General features: G+C 43.1%; 1 protein-coding gene across 1 annotated transcript; it reads right to left on the bottom strand.

Moving 5' to 3' along the window:
- Positions 1–4,000: 4,000 nt before the first annotated feature.
- On the bottom strand, positions 4,001–11,302 carry KCNJ2 (potassium voltage-gated channel subfamily J member 2). Its single transcript, XM_012802998.2, has 2 exons — positions 11,124–11,302; positions 4,001–5,849 (listed from the first exon to the last, which is right to left on the bottom strand). Exon 2 carries the CDS (start codon positions 5,618–5,620, stop codon positions 4,337–4,339), a length of 1,284 nt encoding a protein of 427 aa, XP_012658452.1. The 5' UTR covers positions 5,621–5,849; positions 11,124–11,302; the 3' UTR covers positions 4,001–4,336.
- Positions 11,303–12,195: the final 893 nt, after the last annotated feature.

Raw genomic sequence — 12,195 nt, forward strand, 5'->3', positions numbered from 1 at the left:
GACTCCACCAAGGATAGGCCACTAGCCAAATTGCATCTGTCTGTAAGTAAAGTTTGACTAAAACATAGCTTGCTTTTCACATTGTCTGCGGTGATTGTTTTGAGTTATAAGAGTGGAATTACTTACATGAAACAATGACTCTCCTAAAGCCAAAATTATTTACTACCTGGCTCTTTATGGAACCCGTTGATCAAGTTCTAATCTATAAAACTAGAATAATAATATCCCTCTTTGTTTTTTGTTTTTTTTTTCTTTTGGTGTGGGAGAATGAGATAAAATATTATATAAAGCAAGAACTCAAAGCATAGTTGAGACCCGATAAAAAGTAAATACATATTATTATCATTAAACGAAACCAAAATCTAAATCTTATAATATTTTCGTTAGTTTTCTTTGCTTATTTTTGGTCTTTTCTATGCTTTCTCTACGTAGGCCATTCCTTCCAAAACCAGAATATGAGCTTGACTTCCTCTAACTTGGATTAAACTAATCTGCCACCCACTGCACCTGTCTGTGTAGGCAATTTCTATGGTTCTATTCATCCAGCCCTCTGGGGGTTTATGTTCTATTGTTTGGGAACGTTTGTTTTATAGCTCAGTGTTTCTACAGTCATCATACAGAAAGCCCAGAGATTCTTGCACCAATTGGTATTCATTTTTTCATTTTTATTTAGAAATAATAAAATAAGACATAATATATAAAAATATGTACAATCCATGGTTTGTGCAGTACAATAGGAAGACTTCAGATACAAAAAAGACGGCAAATGGGAAATAATAACTATCACGATTCTCAAAGGCCAGGATTGTTCAATTCGCCAGAGCCCAGAGCTAAAGAGATTCTAGTTTGCTGAGGGTTGAGGATGGGGAGGTGTTTGCTCAACACTTTTTTTTTTTTTCACCTTAACATTATCAGACACAGAGTGAAAAGAACTCACTCTACTTCTCAGGACAAGCTTTTTGCCTGTACTGAGCAGCTTATTATAAAATAACGAAATTACACTCATTATTTGCAAGGGGGACATGATGTGGAGGACAGCGCTCATCAGATACACACCAAGATTTGGGACAGGAGTGTCAAGGGAAGAAAGAATACTTACTAGAACAAAAACGATGGATAGCAAACTTTCTCTAGGAATTTAGAAATGACAGCAGTGCTAGGGTGACATCCTTATAATGTCTGATTCAAGTATACTCTTAGAGGGATACAAAACTATTCCTTTCTCGATATTCAAAATAGAATTCACTTTGTCTACATTTTATTTAAAAATAGGATAACTTGGAATTTATGACTCCCTCCCCCCTCAAAATATAGTGCCCACCCAGCTATGGGCAATGATTCTATAAAAGGGAATAAATTCTAAGATAATTCAACAGGGTTTTGCTTGCAATAGAGAAGCAACAAGCATCTGGGAATTGCCCCCAGCTATTCCTGATGAGTCCCTTCCATCTTCACTCTCATAACTTGTGTACACTGGTGACAGAGATCCAGTCGACAAAGACAGATATTTTGAAGGTAAAATGCAGCAATAAGGTTTGTGCATTACCTATGTCTTGGCTCTTGACAAAAAAAAAAAAAAAAAAAAAAAATGCCATTTAAAGCTTGTAATTGTTGAAATGCTAATAACTAGAAAAAGCTTTTGAATGAACAGTCCATGCTGAAATAAATAACAGAAGAACATAGCAATACGAACCTTATAAGGCTGGTAAATATTTGCTAAAACCATGCTAACCAGTAGCATATAGGTACTAGCTCTCTGAAATTGCTGCACTGAAATTATACTTCCTATGGCAATTTTTTCCCTTTACAGATTTCTATTTACATTTGGCTTTAAATATGAAAATATCTGATAAACTTTATAAAATGTACACTTTTAAAAACATAGCTTCTGCAAAAGTTTCTTGAAAAAAAACAAACAAACAAACCTGTGCACCAGAAATTTTAGATTTGTTTTTTCTTTTTCAGAAATAGGTTGAAAGATTTCTCTCCCTCCTTCTTGCCCCCACACCCACCCCCTTTCTCATACATCTCAAGTCTTTTTTAAGTGGTAGCACTGTGTGTTTGGGGGGGAGCCTCTTGTGGAGTCACCCCCACCCCGTTCTCCACCGCATCTTCATTTGATTGACATATCACTGAATACTCTTTGGTTTGATAATTTTCCTTAGCAAAACATCATAATAGCAGCAGCTGAAGCCCTCAATATATCCTCTCACTATCAAAGACCAAATTGTTACCTCTTCTGGAAGTTCTCTTCTCCACTTAATCCCCAATTCCTTCAACTCTTTAAACAACTTCCCAAACCTGCCTTAAAATTTGGGTCTACAATAACGTCCACTTGCTTTGCATCTCTTTCTTGGTTTCAATGAAAATAACACCATGGCTCGCAAACCCATCAAATTAGAAGACTGGAAACAGCAGAAACTGTCATTATTTGTCACAGGCACTGCATTCGGATATGGCTGTTCAAGAACCAGAGCCCATCAGAAGTATCCAATTAGCAAATACATGACTCTAGAACAAGCTGTTTTTTAATGGCATACAGGATATAATACCATCAAGAGTGGATTTGGAGACTCCAATTAAAAAGTCAGTAACCCCAGAGTTCACGAACAGGGACCGTTAAACCAAAAAAAGAGCTCCATCTCTGAATGAGAGCAGGGAACTAAAAAGGAAAAAAAAAAAAAAAGTGTCTGAGCAACACAGTCCCACCAGGCAGGTGGAGCTTCTGGAAAACAATGCAACCTTCTTTTGCAGCAGAAAGAGAAAATAACCCCTTGAGATCATTATCTCTTTTATTTGTGATTATGTTAATTTTTATGGCTCTCTTTGACCCTAAAATACTGAGGCACTTTCACGCCTACCCTCTGCCATAAAAAAAGCAAATTGTCCTGTCCCTCCTGAATACTTGATCTAAAGTGCTGCATCAAAGTGGCTTGTCCACACCTCTTTGCATCCAGGCTTTAGTATTTGTTACCCTCTCTGACCCTGCAGAAGTCACTCCAGACTGATGAGAAGAAGGAGCCTGGAGGCCAGGCCTGGCATCTATCTCTAAGAGACAGTGGAGCTGGTGATGTCCTGATGGACAAGACAGACCTCAGCAGCAGTGGTGTAAACCTACTCATCTTTCACATTGGATGGCTCAGTTCTTGAGGATGCCAGGATGCCAGCAAGGTTCAGTGAAGATCTTATCTTAATGGAATACAATTTGGAATGTGCACAAAGGGAAAACCACTCAATCAGAAAGAGCACATCACCCCGATGCATCTCTCCCCGCATGCATCAGCCTGGCCTGCACCACCCCGCAGGAAAGATCGGGTGTGCCTGTGAATTGTACTTCTCCTTTCTTCTTCTTCTTCCTCTTCAATTAAGAAAGTTGACATGAAAGAACACGATTGCAAAAGCACTACACTTACTAGACTCTGTGTGTATGACGCTGTGTTTTCTGAATAAGGTGCAAAAAGAACCAGTGGTTCAGGGTCTTGCTGAGGTTCAAAGTTATTGTCTCTTGATTTCAAGGCAGCCCGTGGGGCTTTGTTTCTTTATTTAGTATAAGCTTCGTTGTGCAAAAATATGCATTATCTTTGGTATTTATTTTAGGTAGTCTAACTTAAATTTGAGATAACCCATTAGCATCATGAAGAAAAAAAACAAAAACAACCCAGAGGCTACCATTTGGCTAGTGTTACATAATGCCCTTATGTAACCAGAGAGAGAGAGAGAGACAGAGAGAGAGAGAGAATCAATTCTAGCAAACAAATTACTGGCCTCAAAATATCAGGCTCGCCTTTTCGGCAGTTAATAGCCAAATACTTGCCACTTTGAAGCACATCGCGAACTTTCAACAAAGTTCAACACTGACTTAAAAATTACACAAAATTAAAAAAAAAAAAAACTACACTGCAACAAAATTACAATTTGTGTTCATGTAGTTAGCAGCTTTTCAAAGATTAAGGCAGAGTCTTGCCTTTGTTATGCCATTAAAAACATTCTTGTTCCCTATAGAGAAGCATTCTGGATAATTCAAATACCCAACCAAGGCTTGCCTGCAAGTTCAAGTTTTGTTAAAACATAAAACAAAAACATTAAAAAAAAAATCCATAACTTATTCTACAACATAATATGTGCCATCGGGTCTCGGAGAGGCATGTTTAGTGCTAACGATAATCATCAAAGACGCTTACAGCCTTCCTTTGAAACCACTGTGCCTGCCTCAGTCCCTCGTGGCCGCTTGCTCGACCCACCTCTTTACCAGTACCGTCTTCCGCATCACTGTTTTGGGCCTCTGTCCAACAGACTGTGTTGTAAAGTGAATATTCCAGGGAAGGACTCAGTCCAGTCATATCTCCGACTCTCGCCTTAAAGGCCTGGGCTCTAGAGGGACGCTGGCCTGGTTGTGAAGGTCAAGGTCAGGGGGCGTGTCCGTACTAGTGCTGTCTGGAACTCCATTTTCACTCTCGTCTTCCTCTTTGCTTGTGAGGGCGACTTCATTTTCATAGCAAAACGAGTTAGCGTTTGAGAGGATGTATTTCTTTTCTGCTAAGTCTCTGGCACTACAAAGGGGGGTGTTGGGTACCTCGTAGGTTTTGTGGAACCGCGAGTAGTCCACTTTGTAGTAATGCTTCTCTTCAAACAGGACAGGCTCGTAGCGGTGGCCCCAGAGGATCTCATTCGCTAGGTAGGAGCTACGGCACTGGGTGGTCATGGCCGTGGCTTCCACCATGCCTTCCAGGATCACCACGATTTCAAAGTCTGCGTTGTCGATGTCCTGTTTACTCAAATCGTACAGAGGGCTGTCTTCGTCTATTTCGTGGACGATGGTGATCGGGGACACCAGAAATATGCGGTCGATGCCGCTGTCGAACCCCACGTTGATGTCTATCTGATCCAGGGGGATGTACTCCCCTTCGGAAGTGATCCTGGACTTGAGCAGCTGCGCGCGGACGTGCGCCTCCACCAAGTGGCTCTTGCGGAGGTTGCCCACTCGCCACATCAGACACAGCTTGCCGTCCCGCATGGCGATCACCGCGTTGTGGCTGAAGACCAGAGTCTCGTTCCTCTTCTTGGGCTTCGCCATCTTGGCCATGACGGCGCCGATGATGAAGGCATCGATGATGCAGCCCACGATGGACTGGAAGACCACCATGAACACGGCCACCGGGCACTCGTCCGTGACACACCTGAACCCGTAGCCGATGGTCGTCTGGGTCTCGATGGAGAACAAGAAGGCGGCCGTGAAGCTGTTCACCTCGGACACGCATGCTTTGCTCTCTCTGGATGCGTCCAGATCGCCATGGAGCAGCGCGATCAGCCAAAACACACAGCCAAAAAACAGCCAAGAAAGCACAAACGCCAGACAGAAGATAACCAGCATCCACCGCCAGCGGATGTCCACGCAGGTGGTAAAGATGTCCGCCAAGTACCGCTGTCCCTTCTCGCCCACGTTGATGAACTGGACGTTACAGTGGCCGTCTTTCTTCACGAAGCGGCTCCGACACTGTTGTCGCGTGTGCACTTTACTCTTCCCGTTCCCAAAGCCGTTGGCGACCGCCATGGTGGCCAGCTTCATGCCGTCTTCTTCTGAAGACACGATGCTGTAGCGGTTGGTTCGCACACTGCCCATCGCTTCTGCTGGGGACTCCAGTGCGTCTGCTTTGGAAAACAGTCTCAGTTTTTGCAAAACCCTTTGGAGAAACAGTTTTGAATGTTCAGTGAGAACACACAAGCAAAAAAAATAATAATAATAAGTGAGGAGAGATGAGTGTCTCCAGGAGCCTTGGAGTTCTACCAAGGTCTGTATCCTGACATGCAAAGTTACCTTAGTAACTCAGCTGACATCCAGAGAACACGTCCTGGAAGAAAAGAGAGATCATTCATTACAAAAGCAGTCATTCTTAGGGGGGTGAATGGGTGGAGGGAGGGTGATTGGCTGGTCACTTCTATGGTTTATCCTACAAGGGTACCAGTGAATCTTTCTAAAAGCAGAGTATGAATGTCCTAACTCAATAACTAAGAAAATGACATGAAGGCTACATTAACCAGTTTGATGAGAGTATTTCAAAAAGTATATGAAAATACCACACTGTACCCTGTGATTGCATTAATGTACACAGCTATGATTTAATAAAAAAATCTAAAAAAAAAAAAGTCAAAAGCAGTCATTCTTAAAGAGTTTGACTGCACAGTATGTCCCAACAAAAACACATAATCAGACATAGTCGAAAATACTTTACATGGAATTACAGGGTTTTTAATTTTTTATATTCTAAAAATCATTTTTAATTTTACCTAAAAGCATAAAGTCATTAAACATAAAATGAATCTCTGACAGTTTTTTAACCAAAATTTCAGGTCCCTTTCCCCTTATTTTTTACCACTGAACTAGAATGTTCTGTTTTTTTTTTTTTTTTTCAGGTCTATTTCTCCTTTCTCTTCTTCACTACTTGCTAAAGTTCCAGATTACTAACAAGAAGAAAGGCTTTCTGATTCCAAGGTTTGTTGCCAAAGCTTTTAGAACTAGGACATGTCGAGAGAACTTTTCATGTGAACGCAGCATTGATATTAATTGCATTGCACTTGCATTAGGAGAGACTCTAAGAGCTCTTGATGACAAGGCTGAAAGCAGAAGACACAGGCTATTTTGTTTCAATGACATAATTGTGTAGACAGCCCTTATAATCATCTGAAATGGACCCCAATTTCTGGATACTGTTTGGGCTTGTTTCATCACTTCCTCCGTTTAATGCAGTCACTATGTAGAAACGTCTGATGCATCTCTCCTAGTGCCACTGATTCCAACTTGAAGACCAAGCAGGCTTGCTCTGGGGAATAGAGTGCAATTCTGTTGCCTAGAAATAAGAGTCCTGAAATCCTCTTGAGATGGGACTGCCAGATGTAATGATAGGCTAGGAAGTAAGCACCATTGTGTCAAAGGAACAGGTCTTTGGTGGATTGAGATAAGGCAGGAACTCATTTCATGTGGGTCCAAGGCTGTGTTCTCCCAAACAGAGACAACTTTGTAAGGGGCAGGTCATAAATGCCAATCTACTCACTCTCACTTTGAGGGCCGCTGTTTGCCATAGGTTCCTATGGAGAAGGCACTCACCTTTACTTAATATGAACAAATAGTTTTCAGTTTTCCTCTAATTGCTCATTCTACCCTACGTGAAAACTATCTATTTAACTTTCCGTATTTCCTCAGAGAAAGTATTTTTTTTTTTCCTTGACAACTAACAGAAGCCTAAGAGAAAGTCTAAGGTGTTTACCATACTCACATTAACAAAACTGATATTACCTGGAACTAAAAAAGCAAAAATGATTCTGAACTTTTCCAACAACCAAACGCATCTCCTGTATTTAAAGGGAGGAAATGACCCACACATGGCAAGGATCAGAAATTTGTGGAGGTCCTTCTGATGAAGACTCCACTTTTTCTTTCTGCTAAAGCCGGTGAGATTAAGCAGTTAACAAAACCAAGCCAGCTGCAAACAAATAAAGCAAACCTTTTATCTTGTGTCCCTGCATCTCCTTAAAAAGAGGCAAGGTGCATTGTCTTTGAAAATGCCTGGTTACAGTCTTTTGACTTCTTCGTCTTTATCCAAGTTATTATGCAAGAATGTGCCCCAACACATTTTTCCTGAGATTAGTCATCTATGAAAATTGCAATGTGTGTTACATTTTGGCAGCTTTTGACACCTAAATGATGCCCGATTTGAAAGTGCCTTTGAATTACTTTATAAAAAGAAGTTACTGTGCCTTCCTAACCTTCTGCCTGCTTCAATGTTTCGTCTGCTTCTCTGTGAAGTTTGCACTTGGACAGAAGACACAAGAATCCGATTCCTCGGGGTTCCAGGTTCTAGATATGGAAAGCATTTTTTAAACTACTATTTCAGCTTAGCTCCCGTGAAACTGACAATCATTTCTATACAGAGATAGCAACACCAAATACAGGTATACTTTCAAAAAAGGGTGGGGAGGGGTGGGAAGAAGAGCCTCCTCTAAGAGTGTTTTGTGTCCTTGAGCTCTGATTGACTTCAGAACCTTGGGTTATAAGCTGACACCAAGAAATTCCCTCTCCATGATTCAGAACAATCCTTCCTTCTGACTTAACGTTAGGGGCCATGAGTAGACAGTGTTGAATTTCTTCTGACTTCTTTTCCGCACTCCTTTCACATTAAAACACAACAACTGTATGAAATCTAAAGACTGAATTATGACTTTCCAAAAATCTTGACCCCAGGACATGGGTTTGAATTCCACAAATCACACAATACTAGCTTCCTACGAATAGCTTTCCACATTTAGAACCTTGAAAATAGCCTGTATTGAGTGACTATTATAGTCTTATTTCCATTGCTAATGACAGAATTTGTTACACATGTGGAGCGTCATTTAGAAATTTTACCATTTCTTCCTGGAAAGAGAAAAAGACGTTTTCTTTTCTTTTTTCTTTTCTTTTTTTTTTTTTTTTGGCAAAATGGAAACTTTTGTCACTTTAAATAGATATTCCCCCAAACAAATTTCTATGTGGGCATACACATTGTGTATATCCAGGCTTCTGTGGAGCTGGTTACATAGCAAATCAAAGAGCCTGTCAAAGCCTAATAGGACAGTTGTCTTAATATTTCACTGGAAAGACTGCCTTTACTGTTAACCTTCCCACATGCCTGAGTGACTTGTATCAAACAGAAAACTTCCGTGCCCATTCCTCTCTCATTAGAAATCAATTTGTGACCACCTGGTAAAAGGTTTCATTAAAAAATAAAAAAGGACTTTTATGTAACTTTATTTCAAGCATACACTCAAAAATAATGTTTTGGGAAAGAATCAGTGAGGAGTAAAGGAGAGTGCTAAGTGATTTTACTTCTTGGTGGAGCCAGCGCCAGAGAATTGGTATTGGGCCTGATGAACGATGTATGAGTTACCCCTTGTGGCCAAATATTCAGGGTCTTGCATATAAATTTAATACACACAGATAATCATTTTACCCAGGCTATCACCAATGATGTAGAAAGTATTTCTGGGAAATTGAGAGGCTACATGTGGTGCTGTTCATGTTAAGACTATTTATAGGCTGAGCCAAAATTAAGCATAAGCAATGGAAAAAAAATAGTTCAGTGTTTCAGTCTTAGGTAGATGTTCAAGGAGAGAGGGCTATTGATAAATTCAAGGTCAAGGAGGTCACATGATACAAATGGGGGGATCCATATTACTTTCACTATATGGGAAATATTCCAAGACAGTTCATAAAAAACTAAAAATTAAATGATCATGAAGAATAAATGAGAACCAATAAGTCCCATGATTGGGTCCTGGTATGCAGTGACTATGAAGGTTTCTAAGGGTAGGGTAGGAAATAAAGATAGTGAAAGAAAATGGACTGGGCTGAGCGAGAGGTCTGCTAATGAGAGTTTAGAGGAGCTATTCCCCAGCTGACGCCATATAGACCAGCCTGAGTGTGCTGTGGGCACATGTTGCTATGTGAGCGCAACTGCTAGCAAAGCAACCTCTTAGAGGCTTGGTAAACAGAAGGGAGGGGGAGGGGAAATGGGAGGGGAGGGGAGTACTCATTTATGTGAGCACTATTTCAACAATGGCATTTGCATATGCTAACAAATATACATGTTTGGCAAACAAAAACATACACTTAAAAAAAAAAAAACTTAAAGCAGTTAAAAGATCTGCTCAGGTAACATTGTGGTCAGTCTTTCAGTCTACTCCAAAGTCCTACAAGGACTGTCCAGCGAACCAAAGATTCTATAACAGGCAAGTCAAAGAATGTAGAAAGACTCTGTTCTTTTAAAAAGAAAGAAAGACAGCAAAATAACCCGAAAAGCCAAATTCACAGGCATTTAGAACAATTATTCCTTATAGATACCAAGTAACACAAAAAAGTACCACCAACATAAGAGAGGGGAAAGGCAGAAAGCCAAGGAAAATGACCTTGACCCCAGCCGTCACCCCTCCCACCATCCTTGCAGGGACATCTCTTCCTCTTTTGGAGCACCAGGATTTTTCCAGATAAAGGCAAATATAAATCAAACATTTGGAAGCGAGCAGGAAAAGCTGACGAGTGTAAAGGTGATGTACAACAGACCTACCACAGTGGTTAAGGAAAGGAAATGTGACTATTATGAATGCGAAAAGAAAACAAATTGTAAAAAGCAATATGTGGTCTTTGCATATCCAAAGCAGGCTTTCAAGTAGCACCTTATTTCTTAACAGGTAAATCCCAGTTCATGAAAATCCCCAGAATCACAGCCTTTTCCTAGTTACCACCCTATCAACCTCCTTAATGAGATAGAGACATTAAACTGCCCAATTTCCTATCTCTATTTTTTTTTTCAATTGTCATGATGAATCCAGGCTATGATGCAATCTTTTCGCAGAACGACCTCGTTTTGATCTTTCTGCTTCCTAAAACCATGCTGTTTGTAAGCTAGGTATTACCACCATTATTTACTAAGAATATCAAATTGCTTAGGGGAGAGTGATAATAGGATGTCAAAGTTTTGCAGTCTGTGGGCTCTAATCCAACTCCAGCTCCCACTGACTTCCCCCAGGAAAGCAACTTTGAGAAGCTCCGTCTGTGTGCAACTCTATGGAAGCTACACTTGAGGCAATGACCAAGGGGGGAAAAAAAGAAGAAGAAGAAGACGCCAAGCATCAAAAATAGTGTTGAGTCCTAAATCCTGAGGTTGCCAAGGGTTGAGACCAGGGCTCAAGACTTTCGCCCGGACCCCCAACCACCTTTTTTCGCCCTAGGAGTGAGAATGAAACGCAGACTCTCTCGCCATTGCCTCCAAACCCAGTATCTCGCTACAGCTGGTGCACTGGAAGTTATGAGCACAAACAGATGCTGCAGAGAAATCTGTTTCTATTGCTCAACTGTTCCAAGCATGTCTCAGTATTTTTAGCTCTGGGGATGTTCTGGTGCGCACACAAACTATATAGGCACGATCTGGGACTCCGGAGCATGAGTGAGCGCTACAGCAGTGTGACAGCTGGCCGCCTCTGGAGCAGCGAGCAGCACGGCAGGGTCGGGTAAGGGACGGCGGCCCCCGTCCACTCCCCAGGACACACAGGCAGCGAGAGAGAAGAAAGGAAGAAAACACAGCAGCCCTTACCTGTTGCTGGCGCTGGAGCATGGGGACATGGAGTGGAAGTGGGGAGTACAGAGGCATATAAGATCCAGTAGTTTGTAAAAGCGAGTGAGCCAAAGCAAGCCAGAATTCCCAAGACCCAGCTTGCCGGCGCCGGGAAGGCTGCGCGCTGGCCAGGGTTCCAGTGCGCTCTGCAATAGCCTGGGCTCTTTTGAGGCGGTTCACATGCGATACCGGCCTTCCTGGCTCCGCCCCCGGTCGCCGCCCGCCAATCGCAGCGCGCCTGTCCGTGCGCCCGGCCCCCGGGAGCCGGGGCGGGGAGGGGAGGATGCTACACCCGCGGCCCGCGGCGCAGCCAGCGAGGGGAACCTGCTGCCGCTTCCTACCCCTCCGCCCTCCGGAGCCTGCTCGGGGAGTCGGCCCGGGCTGCGGAGGAGGAAGTGGCGGCCCAGCTGGGACAGCAGCAGGTGGGAAGCTCCACGGCCCGGCTTTTACGGCTGCCTAATTGCAACTTGGCCTTGGGCAAAGCTTCCTTACCCCTCTCCGAGCCCCACACTTCCCGGTTTCTCTTCTTGGTGGCTGCTGTGCTGTGCGTGCCCCTCGAAGGGCCTGCGACGTGCCAGTGGCGGGGCCGGGCGTTTGCTGCCGGGAGGACCGCACAGCAGTCCGGGCGCGTCTCCCACTGCCCTGGCCCCCTCCCTCTCAGGCCCCTGGAACACCCCCACCCCCACCGCGCAACCTGCTGCGCGCGGAGGAGCCGCTTATTAAATGGGGGAAAGGGACCCGGACGCGCGCGCACAACCCCGCAGGACTCAGACGCTCGCGAGTGTGACCACTACCTAACTGCTTGGTTATTCCTTCTCCCGACTGCTCGTGAATTACTTACAAAGCGCCTAGATTTCTCTGAAGGGTGAACGACTCCTTCCCTCTCTCCTCATCCGCCCTCAATCTCTTTCTCCACCACCGCCTGGCACGCTCTGCTGATCTAAAATCAGAACAATTAGGAGAGTAATGAATTTTCTGGAACAGCAACTCCTACAGACACTCAGATCTGCCCTCTCATGAGCGCCTCCCAGCCCTCACTCCCAAGAACCAG

Source organism: Otolemur garnettii, unplaced genomic scaffold (genome assembly GCF_000181295.1).
Source record: "Otolemur garnettii isolate 467f Iridium unplaced genomic scaffold, OtoGar3 scaffold00018, whole genome shotgun sequence".
Lineage (NCBI taxonomy): Eukaryota > Metazoa > Chordata > Mammalia > Primates > Galagidae > Otolemur > Otolemur garnettii.